Here is a 19,786-nt window from a genome sequence, read left to right on the forward strand (position 1 = left end):
CATGATTACTTAAATTGGGCAATACTGGGATGTTATTGCCTATTTTTAATAGCATAAGCTGATACTTGGATTAATTCAGCAATGCAGCCATTTCAGTTCTCTGGTATATCCATCAAGGAGTATTTTAGATCCATGTCCAAATCCTGAATGCTGCACACAGCCCTTTCATTTGGCCTGTAAGTGGGAGAAGTAAAGGGGTAACATAACAGGTGATGCAGAGCAGAATTCCCCTCCCTGCCCTCCCTCATCCCTACCCTATCACATATGTCTGTATAACCCCCAGCACAAGCTTTTTTCCCCCAAGAGAAGTTGATTTATCAGAGATTGAGGAGCAGGGACCTTGGAGACTTCATATCCCGGGGGAACTGCAAGGCAGTGACCCCCCAAAGTTGCTGTGGCTGCACAGACCCCAGCTTGGATGGTGTTCAGCTCAGTCCCTGCCAGGTGAATTACACAGCAGCTATTTGCAGTTGTTAGGAAAACAGCCATGAGTGAGTCCACTGAATTGGTACTTGGGAGGAGAAAGCTGGAAAATAACTGGAGACACTCCAGGGATGAATGGGCAGGGAAAGCCCATTCTCCTTCCAGTGGAGGTGTTGTGATGGGATGGTCCAGCTCCGCAGAGCTAGCAGCAAACAGCCTGTGCTGCTGGGGAAAAACTACTAATGAGCAAACTTTTCATTACAAAAATTTGCATCCTATTTCCTAGGTCGTATCTGTGTACCTAAAATTAACATCTACATCATCATCCCATGGGTGTGTCAAGTGAGGGGAATGGGCTGCAAGAGAAGGTTTTCCCCTACTATTTGTTGAGTGATTTTTTTTCAATGGGGCTGAGCTAAAAGGATGAACAGGACATTGCTGCAAGGAAAATAATAAAATAGAAGTAAAACTACTTGGAAGCTACTGAAACAGCACCCAGTTCGGAGGTAATTTTTTCTCACCCCCAAGGAAAGGATTGGTTGACTCTGGGGATTTATTCTGTCCTATTTCTTGGTATCAAATAAGGATCCCTTCAGGTCCACAGTGAGGAAAGGACAGGTCTGGGAAAAAATCTTTTTGTATATATGCTTGTGATTGATCTTATATGAAAGGGAACCTTTCAGACTGGGAATATGAAAATCCCACTTATTACATGGATGCTGGTCATATGGCATTTACATCTACATTTTTGTTCCACGAGGGAGTCTCTCTGCCAAGCATACCATTGGCACTTACGAAGATAAAAGACAGTTTCCACGTAGCTGAAGGTTTAACCATGTGCTTGACAAAAATTCTTACTGACATTATTTTAGGGACACACAGAGATGCTCAAATGCTGTATCACAAGAGGTTTTTACCTAAACACTGGCCTTCTAGCAGCCAGTAGCCTTCAGTGCAGGAACAGGTATAGCCCCCCTCAGTATTTATGCAGATCTGGGTGGGGTTACACTGGTGAGAATCTGAAGCACATTCATCCACATCTGCAACACAGAAATACAGCAAGAAAATATTAGAAATGGCAATAAAAAAATTATTCGCAAAAGGTTATTCACACTGTGCAGTGTGTACACTGGCTCCATGCAAGGAACCAAAGTGTGGAGGAGTGGAGAGACTGACCATAACCTGAAGGAAAAACCACAATAATAAATGTCGGGGTAGTGAGGACTGAGGGTGCAAATCAAATCTCTCCCTTTTGCAGATGACCCGGTGTTTCTCAGAGTTCCTCAAGGGAGGTCTCACATTATCTCAAGCTTTTTGTTTCTTCCACATTTGCACTGTCACTGAGCTTGGATTTCCATGCTACAGGGCAGTGTTCAGCCCTGGAGGCTCTGAAAGGGCTGCACAACCTCACTGAAGGGTAAGAGATGAACGGAAGTTCGAAAGATGTACAAACACAACTCAGACATACAAAAGAATTCCTTTCTGCCCCACCAATTCAGACTATCTCACTGTAATTTTTCAGACAGAAGGTTCAACCAAGATCAACCTTTACCTGACATAAAAATGTATACTTCCCTGGAATCAATTTCCTGACAATAAAACTATTTTATTTTATTTTTCTCCCTCATCTTTATTGTTTTTAATGCATTTTGGTTTTTATTACAATGCCTTAGGGTGTTTTTATTGTGGGCTTTTTTTTTCCTTTTTTTTCCTTTTTTTTTTTTTTTTACAGTGGAGGTGAATAGCATTCCTTATATAAGCCAGGACCCTGGAACGTAACCGATTAAAAATGCCTTTCAGAGTCAGAAGTTCAATTTTAATCCCTCCTTACTCAGTATCTTCCCTGATGTTTCAGGCATCAAGTTTGCCTCTACATGTCAGAAATATCAAAAGATAAATTGTGTCATTTTTTTTCAGCTGACTCAGATTTCTATATTTTATTTATTGATACATAAACTATCAGTAAATAGAGGGAAGGGTCATAAACTGAGGCAAGGGAGATTCAGATTAGATATTTGGATTTTTTTTTTCCCCATTAGGGTGTTCAGGCACTGGAATAGGTTGCCCAGAGATGTGGTGGAGTCACCATCCCTAGAAGTTTTTCAGTGGAATCTGGATCTGATGCTGGAGGATATGGTTTAGGGTTTAGGGATTACAGCAGAGTGACAGGTTAATGGTTGGACTTGATGATCTTAAAGGTCTCCTCCAACCTTGATGATTCTATGATTCTACTTTTTATTCCAGCATACCGTGCACTGGCCTTTGCTGAAGTACTATGTGATCCAAGCAATGCCACTCCTTGATCCCCTGCTGATTCTTATTAACCCAGACATGGTTGGGTCACAACTGAAAGTATCTCACCAAGGCCCTGGGCTGGAGCAGGCAGCAAAGGGCAGGAATGGCATCTCCATATCTGCCCCCAGGGCATGGAGCACAGCCAGTCAGCTGTACAATCCTAGCAGTCATGAAATAACTGATCCAGTCTACCACAGCAGCATATCTAAAACGTTCGGATATATAAATAAATACATACATAGTATGTATATGGAGAGAGTCTAGAGTTCTTATCTTGCCAACATCTGTAATAGAGCAATTTATGGTGAGTCAAAGCGGGTGAGATAACAAGAGGGGCACAATTGGAGGTAATTAACTCTGTCAGAAATCAGTTCCCATGTATTTATTGGCAAGGTTGGCAAAATGATGGGGGAAGTGGGAAAGGGGTAAGATAACAAGTCTAGACTATATACGTCCATAAATATGTTGTTCAGTTGAGCTATTGCTTCTGTGATCAGGCTAAAAGGTCTGGATCCTCCCTTCATAGCATATCACACATAATTGGTAGTATCAGAACAGAGATTGTATCTAGCCATAAATTTAATAACTATGACATTAATGTTTTCTAAATGAAAAACTTTTCTATTTGTCATGCTTGCTTATTGTTTTAGGAGTGGGACCTTGGGATCTGGCCAATTCTGTTGTTTCTAGCCTGCACCAAACTTGAAAAGGAGATTTTTATTTTCCATGTTCCCTGCTTCCAGTAATATTAATAGATGAAGAACAGAAGGAGGGTCATGGTCTCGCCACAAATGGTAGCAATGTTTTTGGAAGACTACAGATCCTCCACTCTTTTGTGGTGCATCTTCCTTCCAAGGGTACAACATGCATCCTGCACCTGAAGCCATGGGTGGCTACAGGATCAGTTTTGTTCCTAAGTCATCTGTGTAGCAGTTGCATGAGCAGCAGTACAATCACTCCAGAGAAGTAAGACATTGATTCTCTTTCCTTTCCTATATACCAAGCAGGTTTATTTGCTTACTCCAAGTTTTTACCTTCTGTGATGATACTGGAGACATACTTCCATTTGAATGCAAAAGTTTTTACAACAGAGGCTTCCTGTGGAATTTCTGCTAGAAAACCTGATGAACCTGAGGCTGTGTATGCAGAACATCTTGACTCCCCACAGTTTGCACTCAATATGCAACCCACAGATATAAGCAACTTTATTGGTAGTATCAGAACATTTTGATTAGGCTTGAGTGTGCACACCCAGTACTATATGACATGTCTCTGGCTTTCTCTAAGGTTGCCCCTTATCATGATGCACCATTAAACACTGACAGATCCAGCCAATATAATCAAATTGATTATTTTTGGCAAGCAGCCTTCACAGTTGAAATGGGTAGTATAATCCCAACCTGTCTGCCATGGGTTATCCACCTTACATAGGCTCACAAAGTGAGAGCAGATATTTGGACACAGAGAAAACTGTCAGTGCAACAGTTGGCTAACATTAGGTATCCTCTTGAAGAATATCAGAGCTGGCAGACAGAGAGTGCCTTGCCCAGCCCATTTACACAGTGTGGCCTACAGTGAGAACAGGTGTGGTCGATAAAGTCAAAACTAGACACTTCACTGGGAAAGGCAAAAAACAAACCACCACAAGACCCCCAAATTATTTCCACTGGGAAGAGAACTATCCATACAACTTCAAGAGATTGCCTACAATGGATAGTGTAGAAACTATACCAAAACACATTTTCATTTGAGTGGAAACTTGCAGGTGGAACCTGACAGCTCATCAATAACGCATGAATAATTTGTTATTGTGGTTGCACAGCTTATTTCTGTCCCATTCAAACATAAATCAAGTTGTTCATATATCATGTGTGTTCATGCCTTGGGACTTCAAAGTGCGTTTGTACAACCTCTGCCTTTGTGATGAGACATACACAATACTAGAGCAAATTGTACCTGATACTAGATGGTCAATAGTTTTATAGGTTCAAGTCAGATAAGACACATTCAGAGAAGAAAACTCAAGGATAGAAAATGTGGCTAAGGAGTCCACGAGGTGCATTTTCCTGAAGCCTGGAAGAGTGTGTCAGATACTGGAAGGCTGCTATGAGGTCTCCACACAACCTTCTTCCAGTCTGAACAGCCCTAACCTCCTCAGCCTGTCTTCGTAGGAGAGATGCTCCAATCCTCTTATCAACTTTGTGGCCTCCTCTGGACTTGCTCCAACAGTTCCATGTCCTTCTTATGTTGAGGGTAACAGAACTTCACTCAGTATTCCAGGTGGGGTCTCATGAGAGCAGAGTAGAGGGGAAGAATCACCTCCTTTGACCTGCTGGCTGCACTCCTTTTGATGCAGCCCAAGATTCCTTTGGCTTTCTGGGCTGCTAGCGCACACTGCAGCTCATGGTGAGTTTCTCATCTACCATCACACCCAAGTCTTTTGCCTCATTGCTGGTCTCAATTCCTTCCCCACCCAACCTGTAGCTGTGCCTGGGTTTGCCATGGCCCAGATGTAGGACCTTGCACTTCAATTTGTTGAACTTCATGAGGTTTGCATTGGCCACCTCTCAAGCTTGTTCCAGTACCTTTCATTGCCAAGAACCTTAGAAAACATTACCTGCATCCAAACAGCCATTCTAGGTTTTACTAATAGCTACCATTATTGGATACCTCATCTGTGATTTTGGCTAGATCACTCGGTATGTGACTACAAAGAAGAATTACCATGAGGTGGACTAGGAAGGAAATTTAAATTAGATTTATCCTCAGTGAAAAAAAGACATAAGTACCTGGTAGTTACTTTGCAAGACAAGGAGCCAACACAACCACAGTGACCACACTGTAACTCATGTGCTGAGAATTTACCCTGTGGGTAAAAAAACCCCTTGTTTTTCCTTGGTTTTCATCTTCCATCACCCTACTTCCTATGTGAAAAATGGGGTTTACAAAATCTCTATCACAGCCTACCCTCCCTCACTGTTTAGCATCTAAAACTCCTGAGGTCAGGGCCTGCCCTCTTATATACAAAACCTGTTCACAGTGAGTCCATTTTTATTTGAAGCCTTCCAATCCTAACACAAATCAAACTAGACTACAAAACCCTGTGGTGTCCCACTTGGTGATAAATATCAGTGCACCTGGATTTTAATTGTCGTACCTAATAATTTTGAACGTATCCAAATTTTCCCAAGTGACTAGTGACTCTGGATGACTCCTTTGACAGAGCACTTGTTCAGCACTTTAAAACCACACTAGAGCACCAGGGCAGGGTAGGATGGATCACTGTTCCAAACTTCACTTCTCAAGGAATGCTTGGCCAACAGTGGCCCTGGTTGTTTCAGCTCTTGATTATCCTGCTGTGTGCTATCAAATTAGTGGTCATCTATATTTTCTCACCCATCCTTCCAGTTGTATTCTGTTCTCTTATCCATCTGTGCAGTTGCTGTATTCACTTTACTGCTCCCACAACTAGTTCCAAAGGCAGAAGTTCAGGCCGAAGTCCAGACAAATTAAAATCTGACCTAAAGTGGGAATGATTCACTTTGTTATTTCCCAGATGAAAACTGAGAGGAACAACATGGCCCATCCAGACAACCAGTCTCTGCCTCCTAAGAAATGCCACCTAGAATGAACACAGAGCCTTATGGCTCAAAGCCATGAGTTTTAAAAATCTTTGGCTTACTGACAGAATGGGACAATAGGTAGACATTTGTCAGGAAGCCCTTGCTGCAAGAGCCTGAGCCTGAATACTTCAAAATAAACCACATCCCTTTCTCTTAGCTCAGTATGTCTGCCTTAAAAAATTATGGCTGTGGTGGTTTGGTCTAGCAACCCTGGGGTGTGATGTTCTGTTTACTTGACATTTTGACAAGAGGTGATGTGGCTGGGGCAATGGGATTTTATTTGGGGATTGTAAGGGTGGAGAAAGTGTTTTTTTTTATATATTTCTGGCTGACTGGCTGCCAGGATGTGATGTGCTGATGCTTTGTTATTACTGGTACAGATTGTATTTTTAATGGATGTCAGGATGCCTGGTGACTGGATAGATATTTACAGTGTCAAAATGAATTAATTAACTAATTGTGTTTAGCATGCAAATTACTGGCTTTGTGTTTCATTACCTGTAAAAGCTAGCAGTAATATTCATGGATCCTTAGAATTTAGCCACATCATAGAACCATGAATGAAATTTTTAATTCATTGCTCATAAATTAAAGAAAAATGAAATAATTTAAAAGCCATTCATACAAAAAAAAATATGGGACAGCATATTTCTATAGTCAGAAAGAAAACCTAGATGTCAAACTGCAGCACAACAGCACATCCCACCAGGGAGGCTAATTCTTAGCAGATCTTTTATATTGGCTCTTGTCTGTAAAGAATGCAGGACTGAGGCCACTCTCATTTGTATCAATAATATCACAAGAATTCACAGCATAAGAAGAGAAACAATAGTCTAAGCCATTGAAATGAGACCAGACATATTCAATACTTCTCAAACTAAAGAGGCTAAAACTAGGAGATCAGAAATCTCAAGAGAGAACCATAAATGATTCCTGAGGATCTGGTTTTGGCCCACTGTTTTCCACATTTGTGGTAAAATGGAGACGATCACAAACTGGTGCTGTTAAGAACTAATAGAGCTCTTATATAAAACTATTTTGCTAGATATGGTGGCACATTTGAAAGTGCTTTTCAAGGCAGACAAATGCAAGGTCGTATATCAAGAACAAAAAATGTTGATCAATCAAATAACTCTGGGGTCATTACAGACAATCACTTGAACATGAACTTTTCCTGACACCGTGTTGCTGAAAAGACAAGCAGAAATGTAAGAACACTGAGTAGACACAGGAAATTGTTCTTATCACTGTATATTGCATTAGTACAATAATTACTGAAATACATTTCTGATGTCAACACTTCAAAAAGTGATATTGCAAAGAGGTCATAAAATCCCCAAAGAGTTATTCCAAGCCAGGAAAATTTGTCCTAGAGCAAGATAATGCCCCATTTAATAATCTATTTAAGAAAAGGTTCAAGGTATATTTGCCTGTGGTCTACAAACATCTTCATGGAAGCTAAGGATTTTTCTGGAGCTGTTCACTGAAGCTAAAGCAAAAGACAATGAGATGAAATTCAGTGTTTAGAAGATGAATTTGAAATAAAAACAAGACACAAACTTCAATAGTACTACTGATTAACCATCTGAAAAATGTAATAAAACACATGGTAGATTCTTTGAAACATGCTGTAGCAAAACCCTCTGTCTTTGAAACACCAGTTGCTGAGTAAGGTTCTGTAGCCTGTGTCAAAAAAACCCCAACAGATTATGTGGTCAAAGTAGTGTCTTAAAGTCTTCAGTGAATGATATAACATCATTTCAGTTATTTTTAGCTATATAATTAACCATCACACCTGAGATTTCCTGCTTACCTTAAATCTTTTTACATTTCCTAGGCCATTAGGAGATCTATCTAGGCCAATGGAAGTACTGAAAATGGGGATTGGAATTTGAAATTCTCCCAAATGATTTCTTCTTTACAGTCATTTGAATGTAAGTACGTGTATTTTAAAATTTATTTTGTATTTGTACTTTTATTAATAAAACTGATTTTTGGTGAGAGAAGTTACACCTTGAATGTTTGTAGCAACTGCAGAAACATGTGAAAAATGTAGCAAATGCTGATAACATTTTTGTGCTAGAAGATGTTGAATCATCAGCCTAAAGATGTTGGGCTGCCAACCACCTTCCTTTCAGGACACACAGGATTACATCCATATGAAGCATGAACCAAGAAAAAGAGGAAGAATCCAAGTTCTTACCACAAATGATTTGTTGAGTCCAAGAGCCTCAAGAGGACTAAACTGCACGTTAAAGGATGTGGACATGCAGGAAGCAGAAGGTTGTTTGGCAAACTAAGTGACTTAATGAGGTGGAAAGGCAGGGGAAAAGCCAGCAGACAATAAGAGAAGGAGCAAAGGTGCTTAGGAACTGGAAGCACCTGCCCACTGGAAGGTGAGGCTCAAAATCTGTAAGCAAAGACACTTCCTTTCTTCTGCTCAGAAAAAAAAAAGACTGCACAAACAGGACTTCATGCATTAAAGAATGCAGAAGGAAACAAAGTCCTTAAGATAAGTTCATCAGTTCAGAGACTTATCAGAGTCCTTCAGGAAAAGATTTTCTTGACAAAAAGCTATTTCTAAAGGGAAAAAACAAATCTTAGTATTTATGAGCATGGGGTTATATACCATATGACAGAGTAAATGCATGTGGAAACTTACTGAAGAAGCTCCGTCCCAAGGAGATGATTTGCACCTGCCACTATAGGAACAAAGGAGACTACTGCCTTGTTAAGTCCATCTGCTGGAGTTGAAAGTGGTGGAATCTGTGATTGCACTTACCCCTCTGCAGGCATGGTCAGTGCTCAGGGTGCTGTGCCCATTCCACTCCCTCCGAGGCAGCTCCTTTCCCAGCTGGCTGACAACATGATCACAGCCCTAGCAGAGAGCTGTCATGGAGGGATGTGGGCTTATCATCTCTGAGCTAGGACCAGGTTCTTGGAGACTTCGGCGATTAGAAGAGAAACTTTGCTTGGACTCTGTGTCCAAGAGGGAAGCCAATGTGGACAGCAGATTTCCAAGACAATATGCTTTTGGCAATGTGTGCTGTTTCACAGATGGACTGTTACATTTTGTTCTCTTTGGAACATATTTAGCATGCATGACTTCCTCTCTTAAGTAATGAATTCTGATAATCATGCCACAAATTTCTGTGGGTCACAGTAGTAGCTATGGCTGTGTTTCCTTCTTTTGATGAACCGTTGACAAAAGTGGGTATGCTTTTGCCATCACAATAGTTTGAGAGCCATTAGCACCATGGGGATCGACATGGCAAGGCTGAAGATTAATGTGACAGTTGTGAGAGCACAGGTCTTGCAGACTAGATAAAGTTTGCCACATAAAATCTTCTTCTTTCCCCTTTTACAAGGCAGTGTGGGTGATTTTGGGGCCCTATTTATTTATTTTATTCTGTCTGTGTTTTAGTCCCACTGCTTTACCATCACAACCCCAGGAGCTAACTCTGCTCTTGAGATGCAATGCTCTTGCAGAGAGGCTCAAAGCTACGAGCTCATTCCAGAATCTCTGTCTGCTCAAACACTGAAGCTTGTTCAGTCATTTATAACCCTCAGGGCTCCGTTTTAAAATAATACAAAGATTGGATGTCTGTTTTTTTTATAGGAATAATTGCAGGCCAGGACTAAACATCCGAGCTCAGTAACATGGGTATCAGTTCCAAGATTACTTGGAACAGAGCACTTTCCCCAAACTTCTCTCCCACTCCTTATTTGGACACTGAGAAATAATTTCCTCAGTAGTAGATTTTTACTCAGTGAAATCACATGTTTTCTCAAAACTTTTTTTTTTCTCAAGATAATTACATTTGATAAGAAAAGGAAAGAAATAACAATGCCACATTCCTGAAGTGCAGACTGAAGCCAAATTCAAACTGCTGCTGTGTGGGGTCAGTGTTTTTTCCAAGGGCGACTGACCTCGCTGAGCTTGGACACAATCCAAGATCAACTCCCTAAACACCTGTTTAATTGCATATTTCAGTGTCTGAGGACTGGCTGTTGATTGCTGAATTCATCTTCTATCTGCATCCCATATGCATTAGGTTATGGGTTGACATAGATGGTCAGGCTGGAAGTGGATACTCAATAGTGGGAGGCATGAATCTGTAAGTCTGCTTCTTCTGACTGATACGAAAATTGCTCAACATGTGTCACAGGCTCTAGATCTGCTGCCAGCTATCTGAGCCTTTCCTTAGCTAGCACACTTTTCACATTACTCAAAGATGATAAACAACAGCTAAACTGTGAAGAACTTTGCTTTTTAAGCACAGTTCTAGTCCTGCTTTTGTGGCAAGGGGACTAAAGGGGCAGCAGCCTGTCCCCTCTCTGCTCAGAACAGACCTGTGCATGGTTCATACATTTGACATCACCTACAAGACCACAGCTCCTCACCCCCACTTATCCCAGGCTCCCTGTTGGTGCAAGATCACACCTGGTTGTGTGGACAATTCCTGGTCCACCATGAGAGCTTTTGCACAGATGCACAGTCTGAATGTTAATTCTGGGGTCAGAAATGATACAAACTACTGATTTTAACTAAGGGCTTTGCCTTAACTGATAACTCCATGAGGTGAAGCCTAACTGTATTCTCTGTGTGCAGGACCTCCTGTTGCAGGTTCTGCACAACTTACAAAATCCAGGGTCAGTGCATGTGATTTGGGAATCTCAGTTATTTCCCCATTGCACTGCTATTCCAAGTAGCTGCAGGACAGCAAAACAAGAGTGACCTAAGTACTCTGCTGGGGTAGGGTAGTGACGTGTTAGTATCCCACTGACGACACTGAACCTGCTGAATTAGGAGGTACAAAGCTGGTTTTGCTCGACATGGTTTTATCGTCGTCATCAGGAAGCATATTTTTTCAGCTCAATAAATGAAGTGTTATTGTTGTTTCTCAAAACTACCTATTTTGTATGACCATATGCTGTACTGAGATCTGCTTGTAGGGTGGTGAGAGGAGCCAGCAAGGTCTTACTGAGAATACTCCCAGCTGCTGGGAGGTTATCTAAGTGACACTTTCTATTGCAATGGAAACAAAAAATGTGCAGTCAGAGCCAAGAAATGCATACTAAGAAATTAAAACATGCTTCTAACAAAATATCCTTACGTATCATGCAGCAAAGTCACTCCTTTGCTGCATGACATGAAATGGTCTCATGCAAGAACCTCTAGAGAAGGCTTATAAAATTTTATGCAAGAGGAGTCGAACCTTTAACACTGAAGAAGTGAATTTTCTATGGCTGAATTGTATGTTTTCTCTGCAATTCTATGGGCTGGTTTAAAAAGACCCTGTAAGAAGGAATATATCATAAATATAGGAGTTTAAAGCATTATTTATAAAGCTTTTACACATGCCTGTGAAATCCGATTGGCTTCTCCTCCAACAAATTCTTTCAGAGACTTTCTGTTCGGGTACAGACTAAAAGCAGAGAACTGCTATTCCCACTTTTGCTCCCTGGGGAGCTTTAAGAAATCACAAGCACAAATAGTCCAGCCAGCTGGTTTAGCCAATTGGTGGTCAGTTTACATTTCCTCTAATAAGTGAACTTCTTGACCGTACATTTTAACTGAGTCATTAGGAGCTCCTTTTCCAAGTGTTTTGGCAGGCTGAAGAGGTCTGAGACTGTGAATAGACCACAATAACTAGTAAAGAGGAGAACAGTCTGACTTTTAATACAGCAGAAGAAAGTGATCCAAATGGATCCTGAAATTAAAGCCACACTGAAAGCAATGGGATACAAATATCCACCTGCAGGATACAACAGAAACTTTTATGGGTAGGGCTGCTTCTTCCATTAAAATGCAACCGCTTTGGATGTGCAACATGATTAAAGCTGTAATCATTGCCCAAGCACGTTGTGCAGCTGTGAAAGGAGGATTGGAGACCTGGAAATACAAGAGAGGTTATAGGTGTGCAATATGTACATACCCATAGAGAGAATTCAGTATGAATGATCTAGTGACTCTCACAGGATAACTTGAAATTGTCAATATACATGAAAAAAAGAGGACAAGGGATCTCCATTATGAGAAACTGGAATAGTAATATGAAATTCATCACTAATCTCGCACAAAGCTTCAGCAATCATCACCAGCATCTCATTCAGGAATGGGCTGGATTCAAAGCTGTTTCACTTGAGCATGCACAGAGGCACTAGCTGGAGGTGACATGGCTCTAGATTGCTTCATGTCACTTGAAACTGTATGAGTCAAACACACATGCGATGGGGACTATGGTGCTTTGACTTTCTCCAGGAATCTAAGACCTTATTCCCTCCAGCTAGACATTAAAACCAGGGAAAAGAGCCTGGCTGCTCCAACAGTGCTTGCAGAACATGTGTCTGAAAGCTGATATATAGTGAAGCAGAAACAATAATCAGAAATGAAGGATTTTACTCTCAGTTTTTCAGTGCAGTGAATCTTGAGTTTCATGGGGTGAAAATTCAGTCAAGACCATCCAGTTCAATACTTCTGTTTCAGATCAATACTTTTGTTTTATGCCAGGATCAGTACAGGAGAAGATAATCTGCTCTTATCTTGACAGATTTATTGATGGACAGGTGGGGGCCAGGACTCCTGCAAATGTTAGTTAACTTTTATTAGAAAGTTCCTTTGCTGAAGTTTCAGCCTCACATCTTGTCCCGTTTCACAATGAAACACAACTTTCTGCCTCTAAAGGCTCAGCACATCTGCTTTGAGGCCTTGTTATATCAGAATTTCACAAATCTTGAAACTTTTTTTCTGAATTTATACAGTAAAGGCTACTGAATGGGGTTTAAACGAGAGAAAGAGAAAGAGAAAAAGCCCTTTGAGATGAAACACCTTTTTTTTTTTTTCCAGGGAGCCATGAACTGAGAGTAAGGAGAGCAGGAGAACTGCCAGCAGACATCCACATCACACACTAATTGGAACAAAGTAAACCTCCCATATCCACAGTTTTCATTTATCCAGGAAGGTTTGCAACCCAGTTGGCTGGCGGTAATGTTTGGAACATTGCAAGAAAATGTGGCTCAAGCATTATAAAACAGTGAATGCCAAGTCTGAGTTAAAGCCAGTTATTTGAGCAGGGGTTATAGGCATTTTCCAATGATCACCACCACAGAAATAAATAAATAGATGGCTTGCTATGTATACACTCAAAGGGGAATGTTGCCCAACATGCATAACTCTTTGCTATTAACAGTAATGAGGACACAGCTGTCTGAGCCTGGAAGCCAGTATTTGCAGAGGATAATTCTCAAAGATTTTTCTTCTCCACTGGCTTTCATCCACTACCCATTCTTTGCTTATAAAAGAGCCCCAAAGGTCCTAACATTTATACAAGAATTACCTTGGCTTTGTGGTGCTTTTGTTATAAAGCATGCTGACACATGGACAGATTTGAAACTCAGATGAAATATGAAAAACAATTTTCTCCCCTGATAAACTCCCCAATGCCCTTAGTGCCAAGCATAACACTCTCTTTGCAGTCAATCACGACAGCTTCTAGAGCAGCTGGCAAGGGTTGCTGCTATGGGCAGAGATTTGAAGGTCTCCCTTCCTCAGAAGGCTTCGAACTCTCAGTGTCTGCAGAACTTGGGGCTGTGATGTGAGTCACATATGACTGGTCATTTCTACAGAGCCTCTAAAGCAAATATAAAACCACCCCACTCCATTCAAAGATCTTTCAGCACTTTAAAATGAGTGCTAAAACTCATAGTCTATGTGACAAAGAGACCATCACTCATTTTATGGGAGTCTTAGATGTATTAAAGGCTAGAACCAGAATCAGACAGGCTACTGCACTTCAGACACTGCAGTTTCAGAACCATTGCACAAGGCATGATGAAGTTGACCTCTGGAAATCATCTGGTCCCAACTTCTACTCAAAACAGGGACTATTCAGTCAGGCTGCTCAGGGCCTCTTCCATTTGAGGTGTGGATTTCTTCAAGGACACAATGTTTATCTACAAACTTTATAAACCTCTGTTTCAGTGTTTGAACACCTTCACTGTAATAACATTTCTTGTTATAGCTAATAAAAATTTCCCATGTTGCAGCTTTTGCCCATTCCTGTTCACATGCACCTCTGAGATGAATCTGGGTTCATCTTCTCTGCACATTCATGTTAGACAATTGAAGACAGTGAACAGTACAGTTCCCTCATCAGCCTCATGTTCTTAAGGCAGGGTAAATCCACTTCTCTCAGCCCCTCCTTGTATGATATCTGCTGCACCCTCTAACCACCACTGTGGTCCTTTGCTGGATACCCTTCAGCATGACCTTTGTTATGCCAGGAAACCAGAATGAGTGGGAGAACTGGGTGCCTGTGAAGGCAACAGGAATCGCACTCTAAATTCTCCCCCGGAGGTAGTAAATAGGAAAATACTTAGAATGTGAATCTCTGGTTAATTTACTAGAAGCTGTTGAGGTGGGAGAACTATTTCATTAGATGCTGTATGAGCACAGAACAAGGACTGCACTACTCACACACACAGACCTGCACATTTTTTCCCCAAAGCTTCAAGGTAAGTCTACCCTCCTTGCACCAGAATTCAGAAATTGTTGACTGATGCTAAAGGCTGCACATGGAGCCAGTGATAGGAGCAATGGCACGGGCAGTCCCACCAGCTCTCCCAGTATCTATGGAAGTTCAGAAAGGCACATGTTCACACCGAGCATGCCCAAACCAGATGGGTCATTTCCAAGTAGCCTGGCCTGAAAAAAAAATGTTCTCTTTAGGTAATTAAAAAAAAAGAAAAGTAAATAAATAAACAGAAGAGACAATGTTCCCAACCAGCAGGAACATTTAATCTCTGTGGTTATTCCTGGAGCAAACTCCTGCTTTTACTCTCCAGAAGACACATCCCAGTGAATTTTCCATCATGTGGGCCTGCTGTAGTGGAAAGTTAATTTACATTTTTTCCTTTATCATGGTACTTTCTTCATTAGCCCCTGATTGCCACAAGGTCTTGGGTCATACTCAATCATGCAAGGGAGCAGGCCCATTTTAGAAAGCATAATCTTCAGCACAGAAGCATGTCTAGAAAATTCTTAGCATGATTAGCATTCTACTATTTGTAGTTTTTAAATCATCTCCAATCAGATACTGTAGACTGTGCTTAATTCAGCATTTCACATCCCTACCCAGGTCAGAGGGAATGAAGCATGGATGGATCACGTACTTCCAAAGAGGTTTCATGTCTCAAGATTCTAGATATCAGCTTGAGATTTTGGTGGAGCAGAGTGTGATGGTATTTTGTATCATGGGATGATATACATTCATTATCAACTTCAGAATGCACGTGACCTGCTGAGATATACTGCAAATTGTCACCTGCTGATTACCTTAAGAGATATTCTCCAGTCTGTGTAGGACACATCTATTCCATAGCTCTCTGTGCTCAAATCTACATTTGGGTTTATTGCCTGGAGAATATGGAGATAAAATTTTCACTTTTTTTCAATTAAATTCATAGAGTTGGAAGTTTTATGTGTAAGTAAAATGTCTTATTCTCTTATGCCACTCTATGACTAGTTAAACCTCTTGAAAATGTCAATGTGAATAAATTTTGTCCCAAAATGCAGTGTACTACCTGAAAAACACAGTACAGGATTTACAGAGCTGTATCTTCAAATAGCACTGGTTTAGTGGGAGTGATATTCAGCTTCCTAAAGCTGGCATGCCTCAGTCTTTTGGGATGACTGCATGAAACCAACTGATAGCTGTCAGTGCACAGTTCTAGGCTATTCCATCACAAAGTCAGCCCTGCTTTTAATCAAAATAATTTCAATCTGCTTCTGAAATAAAGCTCCAGATGCAGTGCCTAGTGATTTGCTGGCAACAAGTGCTGTGTATATGGCTGCAGTCTACCTTTGAAAAATAACAGCATGATCCAAGGCTGCTCCAGCCTCTGCCAGGTTTGGGATTCCCCACAGGGGTTGCAATAGCAGGAAATTAGCAGCATACTATAGCTTTCGGATCACATCTCCTCTCCCTGGCCTGATTCCTCCTCCAGGATTAAGGAGTGGCAGTCTGGCAAGCTGACTCCACACTGCTCCAAGATTCCTCCTTCGGAAAGGGGATGTCAGGCTACCCATTTAAGCTATCTCAGCTTTGCATTGCTCAGCCATAGTGACAATAACTGTTATTTAATGGGTGGAGGCTCTTATCCATACTATGAACTTTTCTCTGCAGTGTTGGATAAAACAAACAGTTTTCTTTTGTGCCTCTGTGCACACTGGAAACTGAAAATTCATCGAATGACTCAGAAGTACAGTAACCTACACCTGACAACATCTATTCCACCTCCAACTTATGTGAGACGCTTTCCTGCTAAAAATTGTTCCAGGCAGTTTTCAAATGCTTCTGCTGTTACATTTTGTACTATTCCTGCACTACAACATACCTAGTGTATGCTTGTATAACCTGATACGCTGCACCGTCAGAAAGGGCTTTACTATGTTCAGTCTAAAAGTAATTTTCCTTCATTTCAGCAAATTACACCCTATTCAGCAATAATCATTCTTTTGTACCACCCACCATACAAACTTCTGCTTCTCTGTCATTTACAGTTCCAGTTGCTGTCATCTTACCCTAAGCTTTACAATATGCTTGACTCTTTTAATCAAAGTCAGCTTCAATAATTCCCCCAATTTACCGAGATTTCCATAAACTTATCAACATTTATCTAGTAGCAAAGTGCTTACACTGAATGTCAGTAGGTTGGATCCATTCTCAACAGAACATATTGAACATATTCCCTCTCTGCTCTGGGAAGAGAAGTCTTAGTAACACTGCCAGAAACTGCCTCTTGCTACACTGCTCTTGACAGCACTGCCTTCTACTGATCATCTTCCACCAGATGACCATGTGTTAGGCTGTCTTTTCATTTACTGCTGGGTTCCAGCCCCTTCATTTCCTGGCCACAATTGTAGCTTTGCTAGCCTTCTGTGTATTAGTGTTTGTACAGACTTCCCATTCGGTGTTACCTACAGGTATGTTGGGGTTGTACCACAAAACCAGTCAATGCCTTTGATCCAAAGAGCAGTTGGCCAGCTCACAAGCTATTGCTTCATTTACTCAGGGAGCTGGATAGAAAACAAGAATTTTACTTCGAAAAAAAAATTAGAAACAAGCTCAAAATATTCTAACAAAGCAGACATTAAAATTATTTATTTTTGTGGAAAAAAACAACAAAAGAAAACCCAAAACAAAACAAACAGCATAGTCTCAGACCACGCATGGATTTTTTCAGACCCTGCAAGTTTGTGATGCATTCCTCTCCCTCTCCTCCTAAGGTCTCCCCTGTTTAGCTGAAGCACTTCTGTTACTGTCAGTATCTGAATGCTTCATGAACACGAACAGATTTATTCTCACTGTAGTGGCATGTTATTGATGTAGAGCTGATCCACAGCAAAACCAAGAACATTTTCCAGAAAGAGTTGCAGGTGCCAGATGAAGACGTCAAGCACACCCTGACTTTCAGAACGTGCTGAAGGTCTCTGCCTGAAAACCTAGACCCCTCAAAGGTTTCCAGCTGGTTGCTTGGATATTGAGATTCCAGAGAAGTAGTCAATTTGGAAAACACTATTGAGCGAAGAGGTTGTATTGTCAGCTCATGACAAAGACTGCAAACCAGATCAATGGGCATTTATATGCTAAACTCCTCCTGAGGATGTAGGTCAGTGAGAGCAAGGGACTTAACCAAGCTTTGGGGACCTGAGCCTTCATTTCAGCTGTCCTGACACCTATACTACTGCCCCATCATCTGGACCATCCTTCTCCTCACACTGCAGTGTAGTCTTATACAAGAGGGCACCTGCAACCATGAGTTATGGTTGAAAAGAACTAAAACAGGAGAGAGTTTTGCTGGTGATAAAGCTGATGATGAACTTCAGCACATCTTGCCATCCCCAAGGGGCAGCATGTCCCAGGCAACAGGCAGAATGCTGAAATGTCTCCCCTGAACTGGGTTGGTGATGTGTAATTCCCATTCATCTTCTGGTGGCTTTATTTTCTTTGAACAATTCTCTCATCTCATTGAAGCAGTAAAATGGGAAGTCAGTCAGTTGGCAGATGAAGGGGTCAGAGCATGTTAACTCCACACAACACCAGGCAGCCTTTCTATTTCTGCGTGGCAGCTCTATCATGGGTCTGGTGTTTTAGGGACAAGACAAAGGAGTAGTGCCAGCACACTACCACTGCCTATAGAGTCTGGCAAAACATATGGCCCATTTGGCTGATTTATACTGGCAAAGGAGAGAATTCATATTTTCTATATATTTTGGCTTGACATCTTGATTGCGACATATAACCATGGCCAATTTCAGGCTGGAACCAGGTAAAACGAAACACGACTGACCCAAAAAATATGAGGGAGAGGCCAAGAAAAACAGTGACTTTTAAGTCATTGAGAACACTGCCATCTCTAGGCACTGTGGGTGCTGCAAATGTATACAAAAATTAACATAGGCCTGAGCAGAGTGCTGGTGCTGGTGCTATGAAGGGCACTGAAAATGAAGAACACTTCCAGGTAAGGAGAGACATGCTATCACTTACTGGACTCTGCATGTTATGACACAGGGAGGTAGAAAAGACCTTATTCATGTACCCAAACTGCATGGGTCATAAGCTGAGGCAGGAGAGATTCAGGCAAGATGTTAGGAAACGTTTTTTCACTCTTAGGCTGGTCAGGCACTGGAATAGGTTGCCCAGGGAGGTGGTGGAGTCACCATCCCTGGAAGTGTTTAAGAGGCATCTGGATCTGATGATGGAGGATATGTTTTAGGGTTTAGGGGTTACAGCAGAGTGGCAGGTTTGACTCGATGATATTAGACGTCTCTTCTAACATTGATGATTCTATGATTCTGCGATAAAGACCCCAAGGGACCCAGCAGAAAGCTAAGCATGGACCTACAGCCAAAACAGACACCTGTAGGAAAATAAGGAGAACAAGCCACAGAGACGATGGACTGGGGAAGGGTACTCATGAAGCCTGTCAATCTTCCAGCACTGTTAAGTGACTTAATTTTCTTTTAAGCCCTGGAATTTTCTAGTTGGCAGGACTCTCTTGCATGACAGCTATTCCATAAAGGAAAGCTCATGAAATCTGCTCCAGAGCAGACAGAGCTAATCAGTACATAGAGGCTTTAACTGATCTGGCACTGCTGAAATCCCTGGAAGTAAGACATAATAAAGGCAAGGCGGCAACAAAGCCTCACGTACCAAAGCGCTGTTAGCAGTGAGTCTAAGGAATCATTCAGAGATTAACAGCAGGGGTGTGAGCCCTACCCTGGCCAGCACATGCCAGAGGATATGGCAGGCTGGGCATGATTGCTGTTCCTCTGAATTGAGTCAGATGTAACATCCTGCCAGCTAACTCTTGGTGACAACTGAAGTCTATGTATTATCTGGCTCAGAGCCCAGTGACCAATAACTCCCAATTCAGAGACA

General features: G+C 41.5%; 1 protein-coding gene across 2 annotated transcripts in view; it reads right to left on the reverse strand.

The window, feature by feature from the left end:
• FBLN5 (fibulin 5) overlaps positions 1 to 19,786 on the reverse strand; it is a 45,247-nt gene that overhangs the window by 11,839 nt on the left and 13,622 nt on the right. For both annotated transcript variants that reach the window (XM_009074959.1, XM_009074960.1), the window contains one exon: positions 1,341 to 1,463. In XM_009074959.1, the coding sequence (XP_009073207.1) occupies positions 1,341 to 1,463 (123 nt within the window). The remainder of the gene's footprint in view (positions 1 to 1,340; positions 1,464 to 19,786) is intronic.

This window comes from Acanthisitta chloris, unplaced genomic scaffold (genome assembly GCF_000695815.1).
Source record: "Acanthisitta chloris isolate BGI_N310 unplaced genomic scaffold, ASM69581v1 scaffold19945, whole genome shotgun sequence".
Lineage (NCBI taxonomy): Eukaryota > Metazoa > Chordata > Aves > Passeriformes > Acanthisittidae > Acanthisitta > Acanthisitta chloris.